Raw genomic sequence first — 18,381 nt, forward strand, 5'->3', positions numbered from 1 at the left:
ATCATAAGGGACGTGCATGTGAGAACCTTTACCAGCTGACATCATCAGGGACATGCATGTGAGAACCTTTACCAGCTGACATCATAAGGGACATGCATGTGAGAACCTTTACCAGCTGACATCATAAGGGACGTGCATGTGAGAACCTTTACCAGCTGACATCATAAGGGACGTGCATGTGAGAACCTTTACCAGCTGACATCATCAGGGACATGCATGTGAGAACCTTTACCAGCTGACATCATAAGGGACATGCATGTGAGAACCTTTACCAGCTGACATCATAAGGGACGTGCATGTGAGAACCTTTACCAGCTGACATCATAAGGGACGTGCATGTGAGAACCTTTACCAGCTGACATCATAAGGGACGTGCATGTGAGAATCCCGTCCTGATCACCAAGCCAAACAAAGGAGAGATCACAAAAACAAACCAGGAAGGAACGATTGGGGGATGTCAGACGACCATTGAAGAACAACTAGTCATCCTACCACCATTGAAGAAGAACTAGTCACCCTACTACCATTGAAGAACTACTAGTCACCCTACTACCATTGAAGAACTACTAGTCACCCTACTACCATTGAAGAACTACTAGTCATCGTACTACCATTGAATAACTACTAGTCACCCTACTACCATTGAAGAACTACTAGTCACCCTACTACCATTGAAGAACTACTAGTCATCGTACTACCATTGAATAACTACTAGTCACCCTACTACCATTGAAGAACTACTAGTCATCGTACTACCATTGAAGAACTACTAGTCATCGTACTACCATTGAAGAACTACTAGTCACCCTACTACCATTGAATAATAACTAGTCATCCTACTACCATTGAATAACTACTAGTCACCCTACTACCATTGAATAATAACTAGTCATCCTACCACCATTGAAGAACTACTAGTCATCCTAGTACCATTGAAGAACTACTAGTCATCCTAGTACCATTGAATAATAACTAGTCATCCTACCACCATTGAAGAACTACTAGTCATCCTAGTACCATTGAAGAACTACTAGTCATCCTAGTACCATTGAAGAACTAGTCATCCTACTACCATTGAAGAACTACTAGTCATCGTACTACCATTGAATAACTACTAGTCACACTACTACCATTGAAGAACTACTAGTCATCCTACTACCATTGAAGAACTACTAGTCATCCTACTACCATTGAAGAACTACTAGTCATCCTAGTACCATTGAATAATAACTAGTCATCCTACCACCATTGAAGAACTACTAGTCATCCTAGTACCATTGAAGAACTACTAGTCATCCTAGTACCATTGAAGAACTAGTCATCCTACTACCATTGAAGAACTAGTCATCCTACTACCATTGAAGAACTACTAGTCATCGTACTACCATTGAATAACTACTAGTCATCCTACTACCATTGAATAACTACTAGTCATCCTACTACCATTGAAGAACTACTAGTCATTGAAGAACAACCAGAGGCTTGACGGACTGGTTCCACCCTGGGTTTAAGAACCAGGAGCTCAAGTGGGAGATGTTGAGACAAAACGGTGGAACTCTCCAATTTTGCCATTTTTGAAATTCATTTCAGTTCTATCTATTGTTAATCTACTGTTAATCTAATGTTAATATATTAACAATCTATTGTTAATATATTGTTAATACTACTGTTAATATAATGTTAATACTACTGTTAATATAATGTTAATATATTAACAATCTATTGTTAATCTATTGTTAATATATTGTTTATATATTGTTTATATATTGTTAATCTATTGTTAATCTATTGTTAATCTATTGTTTATCTATTGTTAATCTATTGTTAATATATTGTTAATCTATTGTTTATCTAATGTTAATATATTAACAATTTATTGCTAATCTATTGTTTATCTAATGTTGATATATTAACAATTGATTGTTAATCTATTGTTTATCTATTGTTTATCTATTGTTAATATATTGTTAATATACTATTAATATATTGTTTATCTATTGTTTATCTATTGTTTATCTATTGTTAATATATTGTTAATATATTGTTAATATACTATTAATATATTGTTTATCTATTGTTTATCTATTGTTTATCTATTGTTAATATATTGTTAATATATTGTTAATATACTATTAATATATTGTTTATCTATTGTTAATCTATTGTTAATCTATTGTTAATATATTGTTAATATACTATTAATATATTGTTTATCTATTGTTTATCTATTGTTAATCTATTGTTAATATATTGTTAATATACTATTAATATATTGTTTATCTATTGTTTATCTATTGTTAATCTATTGTTAATATATTGTTAATATACTATTAATATATTGTTTATCTATTGTTTATCTATTGTTAATCTATTGTTAATATACTATTAATATATTGTTTATCTATTGTTTATCTATTGTTAATCTATTGTTAATATATTGTTAATATATTGTTAATATACTATTAATATATTGTTTATCTATTGTTTATCTATTGTTAAACTATTGTTAATATATTGTTAATATACTATTAATATATTGTTTATCTATTGTTTATCTATTGTTACTGAAGGAACTATGAACTGCTTTGAGATCAAAACCAACACTCAAAGTCAAAGGTTATTTCATCACCTGTGACGACGAATAGAAGAGACTTCCGTTGCGTTTATTTATATTTATTAAATACAAATAACGTGTCTATGAAGCTACTTCCTGTCTGCTTATGAAAAACTGTTTCTATGAATATCACCACATCTGATCCAGTGAAGACGAGATGAATTCCTTTGAAGTTTAAATACTCAAATTTATGTTTAACGTTCCCCACACACACACACACACACACACACACACACACACACGTGCACACGCACACACACACATCTGCACACGCACGCACACACACACACACACCTGCACACACACACACACACATGAAAACTACAGCATGAATTAAATATTGTAAGTACTTCCCTGTATATTAATCTGCTGTTTCACAGTTCTGATATTAATATCAATCATCATTTGTATTGATCGTCTCACAGACTTCAACCGGATTCTGTCAAATCTCAAGCTGCGGCCTGATGTACCTCTCAGTGGAGGAAATACCACAGGAATACTGCAGAAATACAACAGGAATACTGCAGTGTATAATACAGGAATACTGCAGAAATACAACAGGAATACTCCAGAAAATACTACAGGAATACTGCGGAAAATACCACAGGAATACTGCAGAAAATACTACAGGAATACTGCAGTGTATAATACAGGAATACTGTAGAAAATACTACAGGAATACTGTAGAAAATACTACAGGAATACTGCAGAAATACAACAGGAATACTGCAGTACATAATACAGGAATAGTGCAGAAAATACTACAGGAATAGTGCAAAAAATACTACAGGAATACTGTATAAAATACTAATGAAATACTGCGGAAATACTACAGGAATACTGTGGAAAATAATATAGGAATACTCTGGAAAATACTATAGGAATACTGCGGAAAATAATGCAGGAATACTGAAAAAGATAATACAGGAATACTGTGGAAAAAACAACAGGAATACTGCAGTAAATACTACAGGAATACTGTATAAAATACTAATGAAATACTGCGGAAATACAACCGGACTACTGCGGAAATACAGGAATACTGTGGAAAATACTATAGGAATACTGCGGAAAATACTATAGGAATACTGCGGAAAATACTACAGGAATACTGCGGAAAATACCACAGGAATACTGTATAAAATACGACAGGAATACTGTATAAAATACTACATGAATACTGTATAAAATACTGCATGAATACTGTATAAAATACTACATGAATACTGTATAGAATACTGCATGAATACTGTATAGAATACTGCATGAATACTGTATAGAATACTGCATGAATACTGTATAAAATAATACAGGAATACTGTATAAAATACTGCATGAATACTACAGGAATACTGTATAAAATACTGCATGAATACTGTATAAAATACTGCTTGAATACTACAGGTATACTGTATAAAATACTGCATGAATACTATATAAAATACTGCTTGAATACTACAGGTATACTGTATAAAATACTGCATGAATACTATAGGAATACTGTATAAAATACTGCATGAATACTGTATAAAATACTGCTTGAATACTACAGGTATACTGTATAAAATACTGCATGAATACTATAGGTATACTGCATAAAATACTGCATGAATACTGTATAAAATACTGCATGAATACTGTATAAAATACTGCATGAATACTACAGGTATACTGTATAAAATACTGCATGAATACTATAGGAATACTGTATAAAATACTGCATGAATACTGTATAAAATACTGCATGAATACTATAGGTATACTGCATAAAATACTGCATGAATACTGTATAAAATACTGCATGAATACTACAGGTATACTGTACAAAATACTGCATGAATACTATAGGAATACTGTATAAAATACTGCATGAATACTGTATAAAATACTGCATGAATACTACAGGTATACTGTATAAAATACTGCATGAATACTATAGGAATACTGTATAAAATACTGCATGAATACTGTATAAAATACTGCATGAATACTACAGGTATACTGTATAAAATACTGCATGAATACTACAGGTATACTGTATAAAATACTGCATGAATACTACAGGTATACCACATAAAATACTGCATGAATACTATAGGAATACTGTATAAAACACACACACACACACTTTAACTGTAATTTCTCTGATTTACTTCCTGTTGTGAAACCACGGTTCAGCCGGCCAATCAGAGGCCAGAGAAGAGAAAACAAACTGACGGGTCAAAGGTTCTATAAGTGATCAATACGTCATCTGAAGTCTGTTTTTACTTCATAAACTAAAGATTTGAATTATTACTTAACTGAATAATAATAATTAGTCAGTAATCAATAAATGATCAGCTGACGTCTCATTCAGTTTTTCATCATTTTAATTATTGATCAACGTTTATAGTTTTACAGATTCTTTTTATTAAAAATAATCTTCCAAAAAAACTTTATTTGTTTACCTTTTTAAATCAAATGTTTTTAATTCAAAATATTTTGTTTACTAATATTGTCAACACCCGGGTCCACATGGTCTACATGTAGACCATGTGGACCATGTGGACCCTGTAGACCATGTAGACCATGTGGACCATGTGGACCCTGTAGACCATGTGGACCCTGTAGACCATGTGGACCATGTGGACCCTGTAGACCATGTGGACCATGTGGACCCTGTAGACCATGTGGACCCTGTAGACCATGTAGACCCTGTAGACCATGTGGACCATGTGGACCCTGTCGACCATGTAGACCCTGTAGACCATGTGGACCATGTGGACCCTGTAGACCCTGTAGACCCTGTAGACCATGTAGACCCTGTAGACCATGTGGACCATGTAGACCCTGTAGACCATGTAGACCATGTAGACCCTGTAGACCATGTGGACCCTGTAGACCATGTAGACCATGTAGACCCTGTAGACCATGTGGACCATGTGGACCCTGTAGACCATGTAGACCCTGTAGACCCTGTAGACCATGTAGACCCTGTAGACCATGTAGACCCTGTGGACCATGTGGACCCTGTAGACCCTGTAGACCATGTGGACCATGTAGATCATGTAGACCCTGTAGACCATGTGGACCCTGTAGACCCTGTAGACCATGTGGACCCTGTAGACCATGTAGACCATGTGGACCCTGTAGACCATGTAGACCATGTGGACCCTGTAGACCCTGTAGACCATGTAGACCCTGTAGACCATGTAGACCCTGTAGACCATGTGGACCCTGTAGACCCTGTAGACCATGTAGACCCTGTAGACCATGTAGACCATGTGGACCATGTAGACCCTGTAGACCATGTGGACCATGTGGACCCTGTAGACCCTGTAGACCATGTGGACCCTGTAGACCATGTAGACCATGTGGACCCTGTAGACCCTGTAGACCATGTGGACCATGTAGATCATGTAGACCCTGTAGACCCTGTAGACCATGTGGACCCTGTAGACCCTGTAGACCATGTGGACCCTGTAGACCATGTAGACCATGTGGACCCTGTAGACCCTGTAGACCATGTAGATCATGTAGACCATGTAGACCATGTGGACCCTGTAGACCATGTAGACCATGTGGACCCTGTAGACCCTGTAGACCATGTAGACCCTGTAGACCATGTAGACCCTGTAGACCATGTGGACCCTGTAGACCATGTAGACCATGTGGACCCTGTAGATCATGTAGACCCTGTAGACCATGTGGACCATGTGGACCATGTAGACCATGTGGACCCTGTAGACCATGTAGACCATGTGGACCCTGTAGACCCTGTAGACCATGTAGACCCTGTAGACCATGTAGACCCTGTAGACCATGTGGACCCTGTAGACCATGTAGACCATGTGGACCCTGTAGATCATGTAGACCCTGTAGACCATGTGGACCATGTGGACCATGTAGACCATGTGGACCCTGTAGACCCTGTAGACCATGTAGACCCTGTAGACCCTGTAGACCATGTAGACCCTGTAGACCCTGTAGACCCTGTGGACCATGTGGACCATGTGGACCCTGTGGACTCTACAGGGTCTACAGGGTCCACAGGGTCCAGGTCCCTTTTTAGACCAGTTTGACTGATTCTAAATATTTGAATATGAATCAAAACCTGAAATCTGTTTTCAGTCATCAAGAAACATTTAGAGTTTCTTCATTTTGACTCAGACTTGGTCTCCTTCAGGGTCCCGTGATCCGGGTCCCCTTCGGGGTCCCTGTGGCCCGGGTCTCCTTCAGGTCTTACCTGGGGTTGGAGCTGTTCCAGTAGACCGCGTGCCGGTCCGAGATGAGCCGGTCCCGGTCCGCGGGCCCGGCCCAGCAGACCCGGACCAGGAGGCCGAGCAGCAGCAGCCGCGGGGCCGCGCAGCGCTCCGTGCGCGGCCCCGCGGCGCGCGGCGTCCCGCCGAACATGCGGATCTTCTCTTCAGCGCCGAGACCCGCACGGACCAGAACCAGAACCAGGACTCATGAGGAGCCCGCAGGCCCGAGAGCAGCGGAGTCCCTTTGGATCAGTACTCAACGAGCAGCGGGGTCATTTCCCAGCAGGCAGCGCGGTGAGAACCCGTTCCAGCGGGACTGGACCCGATCCTCCTCCGGGTCAGACTGTGCACAAGTTTCATGTTCCCATCCAACCGGAACCGGATCAGACCCGCAGCGGGACCGCGTGCACGCGGAGACCCGGCTCGTCCATGTGCGTCCTGTGAACTAAACCAGGGTCCGGATCAGGGTCCGGATCAGGGTCCTGGTCCTGGAGCTCTCGGTCAGGGTCTATGTCTTCAGGGGCCAGCAGCCCAGTCCTGCCGCGGGAGCGGGTCTCCGGGTCTCGGGTCTCCGGGTCTCGGGTCTCTGATCCCTGACCCAAACTTTCCGTGTTCCTCCTTGCTGCTGCAGAACAGAACCGAACAGAACCGAACAGAACCGAACACAGGACAAAGAGAATAAAGTTAGTCGGAGCTGCAGGAGGAGCGTTCGTCTCTCTCACCGGCTCGTCCTCACTGCTGCTCCCGGTGCGACCCGCGGGGGGCGGAGCTTCCCTGTCCGTCTCTCTCTCTCTCTCTCTCTCTCTCTCTCTCTCTCTCTATATATATATATATATATATATATATATATATATATATATATATATATATATATATATATTTCTCTCTCTCTCTCTCTCTCTCTATTTCTGTCTCTCTCTCTATTTCTCTCTCTATATATATATATATATTTCTCTTTCTCTATTTCTCTCTCTATATATATATATATATATATATATATATATATATTTCTCTCTCTCTCTATTTCTCTCTCTATATATATATATATATATATATATATATATATATTCTCTTTCTCTATTTCTCTCTCTCTCTCTCTATATATATATATATATATATATATATATATATATATATATATATATATTTCTCTCTCTCTCTCTATATATATATATATATATATATATATATATATATATATATATTTCTCTCTCTCTCTCTATTTCTCTCTCTGCTGTATTCTATTGATACAGTAGAGATGCTGTACATTTTACAGTAACTTACTGCCTGTAAGTTACTGTAATTTTACATGAAAAAGTTTTACAGTGTAGAGTTTAGGGAGTAGAGTGTAGAGTTTAGGGGGTAGAGTTTAGGGGGTAGGATGTATAGTTTAGGGGGTAGTTTTTAGGGGGTAGGATGTAGCGTTTAGGGGGTAGAGTTTAGGGGGTAGAGTGTAGAGTTTAGGGGGTAGAGTTTAGGGGGTAGGATGTATAGTTTAGGGGGTAGTGTTTAGGGGGTAGGATGTAGCGTTTAGGGGGTAGAGTTTAGGGGGAAGGAGTAGAGTTTAGGGGGTAGAGTTTAGGGGTAGAGTGTATAGTTTAGGGAGTAGAGTGTAGAGTTTAGGGGGTAGAGTGTAGAGTTTAGGGGGTAGAGTTTAGGGGGTAGAGTGTATAGTTTAGGGAGTAGTGTTTAGGGGGTAGGATGTAGTGTTTAGGGGGTAGAGTTTAGGGGGAAGGAGTAGAGTTTAGGGGGTAGAGTTTAGGGGTAGAGTGTATAGTTTAGGGGGTAGAGTTTAGAGTTTAAGGGGTAGAGTGTATAGTTTAGGGGGTAGAGTTTAGGGGGTAGAGTGTATAGTTTAGGGGGTAGAGTGTATAGTTTAGGGGGTAGAGTGTATAGTCTCTCTCTCTCTCTCTCTCTCTCTCTCTATATATATATATATATATATTTCTCTCTCTCTCTCTCTCTATTTCTCTCTCTCTCTCTCTCTCTCTCTCTCTCTATATATATATATATATATATATATATATATATATATATATATTTCTCTCTCTCTCTCTCTCTCTATTTCTGTCTCTCTCTCTATTTCTCTCTCTCTATATATATATATATTTCTCTTTCTCTATTTCTCTCTCTCTATATATATATATATATATTTCTCTCTCTCTCTCTATTTCTCTCTATATATATATATATATATATATTTCTCTTTCTCTATTTCTCTCTCTATATATATATATATATATATATATATATATATATATATATATATATATATATATTTCTCTCTCTCTCTCTCTCTCTATTTCTGTCTCTCTCTCTATTTCTCTCTCTATATATATATATATATATTTCTCTTTCTCTATTTCTCTCTATATATATATATAAATATATATATATATATTTCTCTCTCTCTCTCTATTTCTCTCTATATATATATATATATATATATATTTCTCTTTCTCTATTTCTCTCTCTATATATATATATATATATATATATATATATTTCTCTCTCTCTCTATTTCTCTCTCTGCTGTATTCTATTGATACAGTAGAGATGCTGTACATTTTACAGTAACTTACTGCCTGTAAGTTACTGTAATTTTACATGAAAAAGTTTTACAGTGTAGAGTTTAGGGAGTAGAGTGTAGAGTTTAGGGGGTAGAGTGTAGAGTTTAGGGGGTAGAGTTTAGAGTTTAGGGGGTAGAGTTTAGGGGGTAGGATGTATAGTTTAGGGGGTAGTGTTTAGGGGGTAGGATGTAGCGTTTAGGGGGTAGAGTTTAGGGGGTAGAGTGTAGAGTTTAGGGGGTAGAGTTTAGGGGGTAGGATGTATAGTTTAGGGGGTAGTGTTTAGGGGGTAGGATGTAGCGTTTAGGGGGTAGAGTTTAGGGGGAAGGAGTAGAGTTTAGGGGGTAGAGTTTAGGGGTAGAGTGTATAGTTTAGGGAGTAGAGTGTAGAGTTTAGGGGGTAGAGTGTAGAGTTTAGGGGGTAGAGTTTAGGGGGTAGAGTGTATAGTTTAGGGGGTAGTGTTTAGGGGGTAGGATGTAGTGTTTAGGGGGTAGAGTTTAGGGGGAAGGAGTAGAGTTTAGGGGGTAGAGTTTAGGGGTAGAGTGTATAGTTTAGGGGGTAGAGTTTAGAGTTTAAGGGGTAGAGTGTATAGTTTAGGGGGTAGAGTTTAGGGGGTAGAGTGTATAGTTTAGGGGGTAGAGTTTAGGGGGTAGAGTGTATAGTCTCTCTCTCTCTCTCTCTCTCTCTCTATATATATATATATATATATATATATATATATATATATTTCTCTCTCTCTCTCTCTCTATTTCTGTCTCTCTCTCTATTTCTCTCTCTATATATATATATATATTTCTCTTTCTCTATTTCTCTCTCTCTATATATATATATATATATATATATTTCTCTCTCTCTCTATTTCTCTCTCTATATATATATATATTTCTCTTTCTTTATTTCTCTCTCTCTATATATATATATATATATATTTCTCTCTCTCTCTCTATTTCTCTCTCTGCTGTATTCTATTGATACAGTAGAGATGCTGTACATTTTACAGTAACTTACTGCCTGTAAGTTACTGTAATTTTACATGAAAAAGTTTTACAGTGTAGAGTTTAGGGAGTAGAGTGTAGAGTTTAGGGGGTAGAGTGTAGAGTTTAGGGGGTAGAGTTTAGAGTTTAGGGGGTAGAGTTTAGGGGGTAGGATGTATAGTTTAGGGGGTAGTGTTTAGGGGGTAGGATGTAGCGTTTAGGGGGTAGAGTTTAGGGGGTAGAGTGTAGAGTTTAGGGGGTAGAGTTTAGGGGGTAGGATGTAGCGTTTAGGGGGTAGAGTTTAGGGGGTAGAGTGTAGAGTTTAGGGGGTAGGATGTATAGTTTAGGGGGTAGTGTTTAGGGGGTAGGATGTAGCGTTTAGGGGGTAGAGTTTAGGGGGAAGGAGTAGAGTTTAGGGGGTAGAGTTTAGGGGTAGAGTAAATAGTTTAGGGAGTAGAGTGTAGAGTTTAGGGGGTAGAGTGTAGAGTTTAGGGGGTAGAGTTTAGGGGGTAGAGTGTATAGTTTAGGGGGTAGTGTTTAGGGGGTAGGATGTAGTGTTTAGGGGGTAGAGTTTAGGGGGAAGGAGTAGAGTTTAGGGGGTAGAGTTTAGGGGTAGAGTGTATAGTTTAGGGGGTAGAGTTTAGAGTTTAAGGGGTAGAGTGTATAGTTTAGGGGGTAGAGTTTAGGGGGTAGAGTGTATAGTTTAGGGGGTAGAGTGTATAGTTTAGGGGGTAGAGTTTAGGGGGTAGAGTGTATAGTTTAGGGGGTAGTGTTTAGGGGGTAGGATGTAGTGTTTAGGGGGAAGGAGTAGAGTTTAGGGGGTAGAGTTTAGGGGTAGAGTGTATAGTTTAGGGGGTAGAGTTTAGAGTTTAAGGGGTAGAGTGTATAGTTTAGGGGGTAGAGTTTAGGGGGTAGAGTGTATAGTTTAGGGGGTAGAGTGTATAGTTTAGGGGGTAGAGTTTAGGGGGTAGAGTGTATAGTTTAGGGGGTAGAGTGTAGAGTTTATGGGGTAGAGTTTATGGGGTAGGGGTAGAGTTTATGGGGTAGGGGTAGAGTTTAGGGGGTAGAGTGTAGAGTTTAGGAGGTAGGATGTAGAGTTTAGGGGGTAGAGTGTAGAGTTTAGGGGGTAGGGTAGAGTTTAGGGGGTAGAGTGTAGAGTTTAGGGGGTAGGGGTAGAGTTTTGGGGGTAGAGTGTAGAGTTTAGGGGGTAGAGGTAGAGTTTAGGGGGTAGAGTGTAGAGTTTAGGGGGTAGGGGTAGAGTTTAGGGGGTAGAGTGTAGAGTTTAGGGGGTAGGGGTAGAGTTTAGGGGGTAGAGTGTAGAGTTTAGGGGGTAGGGGTAGAGTTTAGGGGGTAGGGGTAGAGTTTAGAGTTTAGGGGGTAGGGGTAGAGTTTAGGGGGTAGGATGTAGAGTTTAGGGGGTAGGGGTAGAGTTTAGGGGGTAGGGGTAGAGTTTAGGGGTAGGATGTAGAGCAGGGGTGGGCAAACTTTTGGGCTCAGGGGCCACATTGAATAAAAAAAATTGACAGACGGGCCGGCCCAGTATCAGATGGATGGAGAGTGTTTGTGTGAACCTGTCACGGGAGGACAATGTTTAGGACCCAAATGCAGACCACATGAGTATGAGTATCTGGTAAAACAGATTACTGGAGCCAAAGGGAAGGTGGGGAGCCTGTGGTCCGCCACAGGGGGTGCTGGGCGGTGGGAGACCCGTGGCTCTACACTGGAGGCCGGCGAGGCCGGCGAGGCCGGCAGGGGGCGGTGTGAGAATATAACGTAATGACTCAGCTTTTTTGTTCAACTCGCTGGTTAAATCTTCATCAATTTGTTCTACACGCCGAGTCACTGTTCTGCGTGATAAACTCAATTTTTCAAATTAGTTTTTGCTCTCTGGACATAAGAGACCTGCTGTTTCTACCATACATTCTTTCAAAAACTCTCCTTCAGAGAAAGGCTTGCTGACTTTTACTAATTTGAATGCTAGCAAAAAACTTGCCTTGGTGCTTGATTCTTGTGTAGCAGTTTGGCGGAGAATTTTTTTTGCTGACTCTTTAAATTGGCTGCCAACCTTAGCAGTAGCCGCCCGTTCTGTCGTTGACTGTTGGCTAGCATAGTTAGCATGCTTGGCGGAAAAGTGGCGGCTAATATTGTATTCTTTGAATACTGCAATGGTTTCTTGGCAAATAAGACATACTGCCTCTGATCGTACTTCGGTGAAAACATACTTAGCAGTCCACTCATTAAAGACTCTGCCCTCACTGTGGACTTGTCTCTTCTTGGGTCCACTCATTGTGACAGAAGGGATCACTGCAGGAGGCTGGCAGACAGAACCCTATATGTCACGTGACATGAGCGCAGGGTGGCGCAGTTCCGTGGTGAGTGGAATGGACCAGCAGCACAGCAAGTGTTGTGTGTCGCTCTAGTCCAGCAGAACTCGGCAGGCAGCGGTCCGCACGGCGCTGCAAACTGCTGTAACGCCTCTCTGCTCCCGACTTGATTTTCCCGAAGCACGATGACCACAACAGACCAGCGTTGATGTTTCTTCATGACTATTTACTGCACAGCGCTCTTTTAGGCTTTTGGTGTGTTCTTCTGCAGCAGATCCGTGTGCGCAGCAGAAGGCATTACAGCGGTCTTTCCAGGGAAGCCTGGGTCGGCCTGCTGAACCTGCTGCACCGAGACCCGACCCGGATAAGTGGATGATGGAATGTGAAACACCAGGGCAGGAAGTAGTACATACATTGTGATTCCTAATAACAAATCAGTCATGTGACACGTTTTAATTGTTTGAGTTGACTTTTATTAAAGGGATGAGTCAGCTCTCATACATATTTAAATAAAGAGGAGGAGGAAGAGGAGGAGCCAGCAGAGGAAGAGGAGTAAGAGGAGGAGGAGAGAGTCGGAGATCAATCTTTCATTCTTGCTCTCAGATTAATGGAGCCGCTCTATTAAACTTTCAGAGGCTCTTGAATAAATGCAGAGCCGGGCGTTCGACATCACTGACCATGAAGAGAGAGAGATGTAAACATTACATCAGCTTTTCTTATTGAAACTGAAGCTCCTCCTCCGCCTCTGAGGCGCTGCTTCAGGACTCAGTTCCTGACGACTGGTTTCATGTGTTGGCTGCTAGTTATTCGTTAATGGCTAGTGGTATTTTAGTAAATGACTACTAGTTTTATTTATTAGTACTAGTTATTAGTTAATGATATTTTAGTTACTGACTACTAGTGCTGCTACTTATACTCGTACAACAACTACTACGACTACTACTACTTCTACAACTACTACGACTACGACCACTACTACTACCACTACTAGTACTACTGCTACTACTGCTACTACCTGCTTCTAATGAGCCTCAGTGTTCAGTGAAGCTCTTTGAGGGAATTAAATGGGAATCAGATTCCAGAAGGAAGTGAATTAGTTCTCAGACATGAAGCCATGCTCAGTCAGCTGGACCTGGTCCAGGTCAGAGATCCGGGTCCAGAGCAGGTCTTCGTTCAGCAGCTTTGAACCACATCTGAGGTTCTTTGTGTCGGTTCAGAGGAACCCTGCTGTGTCCTTCTGAAGGTCTCTGAGGACAATGTAATGGACCGGCTGCTGACTCGTCCATCAGCCTCTAATTGACCCACTTGCTGTCTGGTGTGTGTGTGTGTGTGTGTGTGTGTGTGTGTGTGTGTGTGTGTGTGTGTGTGTGTATACTTGTCCAGCCATCTTCGTGAGGACCTGTGTGCTGGTCTTCACCTTCAGACAGACCTTCAAAGACCTGGTCCAGGGTCCAGATTGGTTTCATGGTCCAGGTAGGAATCAGGTTCAGGGGGAGATAAGGGGGAGGGGCTCGGAAAAAATATATGTCCTCACAAGTATGGAAGTTCAGTGTGTGTGTGTGTGTGTGTACACATGCTTCCTGTGACTAATTAGCATACTTTCAAAAGGAATGAAAGGGTTAATTATCAGCCGTCACACTGACAGAGCTGTCCGGCGGCGGCAGGACGGCCCGGTGGAGCCGCTGAGGAGATGGAGGCCAGTGAACTGAACGTTTGCATAATCCACCTTTTAGGCAGAAGCACCGAAGCCGTCAGCCGGATGCAAAGCAGCCGAGCCGTTCGGTGAAGTCCACGATGGACCCGTCAGCCAGACGCCATTAGCCGCGCGCCGGCACGCCTCTTCTCCGCCTCCACACGCGTGACTGCTGCCGAGCGGCACGCCGTCTGACAGCCATGTTGTTTGTTTACGGCGGTCGCTCTGCGGGGGGCGAGGAAGAGTGGAGGAAGAGATTGGCTCGGAGGTAGTTAGCCGATATTTTGGGGAGCGAGATGGAAGGCGGCGGCAGAATTAGCATTTAAAGTAGTTGCCCAGCGGCATTAGCACACCGTGGAGGCTCGGCCAATCGACTCCCTGCTGCCTCCAAAAGGCTCAAAATATCACAAAAATCACTTCAACTCACAAGAGGAGGAGAATCCACATGTTCCTCTATAGCAGCGGGGCCCAACCACCGGGCCCCAACCACCGGGCCCCAACCACCGGCCCAACCACCGGGCCCAACCACCGGGCCCAACCACCGGGCCCAACCACCGGGCCCCAACCACCGGGCCCCAACCACCGGGCCCCAACCACCGGGCCCAACCACCGGGCCCCAACCACCGGCCCAACCACCGGGCCCAACCACCGGGCCCAACCACCGGGCCCCAACCACCGGGCCAACCACCGGGCCAACCACCGGGCCCCAACCACCGGCCCAACCACCGGGCCAACCACCGGGCCAACCACCGGGCCCAACCACCGCCCCAACCACCGGGCCCAACCACCGGGCCCAACCACCGCCCCAACCACCGGGCCCCAACCACAGGGCCCCAACCACAGGGCCCAACCATCGCCCCAACCACCGGGCCCCAACCACAGGGCCCAACCACAGGGCCCAACCACCGGGCCAACCACCGGGCCCCAACCACCGGGCCCCAACCACCGGGCCCCAACCACAGGGCCCAACCACCGGGCCAACCACCGGGCCAACCACCGGGCCAACCACCGGGCCTTACCAAGTTATGGAATTGATAGCAAATTTTCTATTTGCTATCAATTTTGATAAAACTGCCATTATTAAAATTCTACACGAAGCGCTGGTTAGCATCATAGCTAGGCTAACGTTAGCGTTTAGCAGAGACAGAGTAGGAGCGGGTCTTTTGGAAAAGCACCCTGGGTAAGCGCTCCCACACATGCTCAGAACGGATCGGCTGTTCTGACCGGATCCGGTTCTATAAAGTGTGTTAAAGCTACATTCTCTCTCCTGACCACCAGGGTGTGACTCCTTTTTACTGTTCTACATCTCAGAGGTACATATTGTATATGTGTGTGTGTTTGTTGGAGGATTATGTTAAACAAGCTTTTTTACCCACAATCCCTCTTTATTCTGCTGCGAGTCACCGGTTCAACAGGATGGAGAGGAGGATGAGCAGGGAGCAAAGGGAAGAAGAGGAGGAAGAGTCTATAAAGCCTCAGATCTCTGAACGCTTCACATCTCCTTTTATTATCCCCCTCCTTCCTCACATCTTCTTCTTGTCCTCTCTAATCTCCCGCTTCTTCCTCCTCTCCTTATTCTTCCTCCTCTCCTCCTCCTCCTCCTCTTCCTCCTCAACACAAACACATTATTCACTTCGAATGAAAGTTCAACATTAAAGGAAACATGGTCGACACCATTGACCATGACATCTTATTAAGAGACTAGACCAGTTGATTGGTATTAAAGGTACAGCACTAAGCTGGTTTAAGTCGTATGTATCAGATGATCTCAGTTTGTATTTGTAAACGATGAAGCCTCGGTTACCACCAACATTCGTCATGGAGTTCCACAAGGAACTACCATATTACCCCACTAGAGAGCTCATAGTACCATATTACCCCACTAGAGAGCTCATAGTACCATATTACCCCACTAGAGAGCTCATAGTACCATACTACCCCACTAGAGAGCTTATAGTACCATATTACCCCACTAGAGAGCTCATAGTACCATATTACCCCACTAGAGACCTATAGTACCATATTACCCCACTAGAGACCTATAGTACCAAATTACCCCACTAGAGAGCTCATAGTACCATATTACCCCACTAGTGAGCTCATAGTACCATATTATCCCACTAGTGAGCTCATAGTACCATATTACCCCACTAGAGAGCTTATAGTACCATATTACCCCACTAGTGAGCTCATAGTACCATATTACCCCACTAGAGAGCTTATAGTACCATATTACCCCACTAGTGAGCTCATAGTACCATATTACCCCACTAGAGAGCTCATAGTACCATATTACCCCACTAGATAGCTCATAGTACCATATTACCCCACTAGAGACCTATAGTACCAAATTACCCCACTAGAGAGCTCATAGTACCATTTTACCCCACTAGAGACCTATAGTACCATATTACCCCACTAGAGACCTATAGTACCAAATTACCCCACTAGATAGCTCATAGTACCATATTACCCCACTAGAGAGCTCATAGTACCATATTACCCCACTAGAGACCTATAGTAGCATATTACCCCACTAGACAGCTCATAGTACCATATTACCCCACTAGATAGCTCATAGTACCATATTACCTCACTAGAGACCTATAGTACCATATTACCCCACTAGTCAGCTCATAGTACCATATTACCCCACTAGAGAGCTCATAGTAGCATATTACCCCACTAGAGACCTACAGTAGCATATTACCCCACTAGAGACCTATAGTACCATATTACCCCACTAGTCAGCTCATAGTACCATATTACCCAACTAGAGCGCTTATAGTACCATATTACCCCACTAGAGACCTATAGTACCATATTACCCCACTAGAGAGCTCATAGTACCATATTACCCCACTAGAGACCTATAGTACCATATTACCCCACTAGAGAGCTCATAGTACCATATTACCCCACTAGACAGCTCATAGTACCATATTACCCCACTAGAGACCTATAGTACCATATTACTCCACTAGAAAGCTCATAGTACCATATTACCCCACTAGAGACCTATAGTACCATATTACCCCACTAGAGAACTGATAGTACTTGTGGTTCCCAGAGTGTTAAAAAGTAGGTTGGGGTCTAGAGCTTTCAGTTATCGGGCTCCTCTTCTGTGGAATCAGCTTCCACTTTCAGTCCGGGGGGCAGACAGTCACCTCATTTAAGAGTAGACTTAAGACTTTCCTCTTTGATGGCACTTATAGTTAGGGCTGTTTCAGGCTTATAGTTAGGGCTGTTTCAGGCTTATAGTTAGGGCTGGCTCAGGTTTACCTGGTCCAGCCCCTCGATATGCTGCTATAGGCCTAGACTGCTGGGGGACATCTTAGGATACACTGAGCTCCTCCTTTACTTCTCTTCCTCTTTCGCTCCTCCTCTCCTCTTCTTCTTTCTCTCCTTCTGGATAAATGATTGTCTCTTCAATGCACATTACTAACTCTACTTTCTTTTTCCATGGATTCGTGGCTGCCTGGAACCAGTCCTGTCTCCTGCCATGGCCCTGCTGATGCCCCTCCTCGCGGATCATGCTCCATGCATATACTACTCATATGAATAATTCCTGTCATATTCACGTAATGTGCTGTAACTCTGTTACGTTGTTCATTCTGGTCACATGACATCTATTCTTCTGTCCATCCAGGGAGAGGGATCCTCCTCTGTTGCTCTCCTGAAGGTTCTTCCTGTTTTCCCTGTGAAAGGGTTTTTACTATCTTTATTTGGGGAGCTGTTCCTGATCCGATGTGAGGTCCCGAGACAGGATGTCATGCTATAGACTGTAAAGCCTTGAGGGGAGTTTGTATTTGTGATGTTGGGCTATACAAAATAAACTGAAACACCTAAAATAAGCTATAATAAAAACAATGCAATAAAAATAAGTAAATGTTTAAGAAGCTTCAACCTTAAATGAGTACCAACACACTATGACTGTACTAATTCACAGTATAAATACACAGTGGTGG

General features: G+C 42.4%; 1 protein-coding gene across 1 annotated transcript in view; it reads right to left on the reverse strand.

Moving 5' to 3' along the window:
- Nucleotides 1-7,006, reverse strand: part of LOC306738635 (ephrin-A2-like) — a gene marked incomplete at both ends in the record, with an annotated part of 34,669 nt that extends 27,663 nt beyond the window's left edge. The window contains one exon of the mRNA XM_079220512.1: nt 6,840-7,006. Coding sequence (XP_079076638.1) covers nt 6,840-7,006 — 167 coding nt within the window. The remainder of the gene's footprint in view (nt 1-6,839) is intronic.
- Nucleotides 7,007-18,381: the final 11,375 nt, after the last annotated feature.

The sequence above is a fragment of the Taurulus bubalis genome, assembly GCF_910589615.1.
Source record: "Taurulus bubalis genome assembly, chromosome: 7".
NCBI classification, from domain to species: domain Eukaryota; kingdom Metazoa; phylum Chordata; class Actinopteri; order Perciformes; family Cottidae; genus Taurulus; species Taurulus bubalis.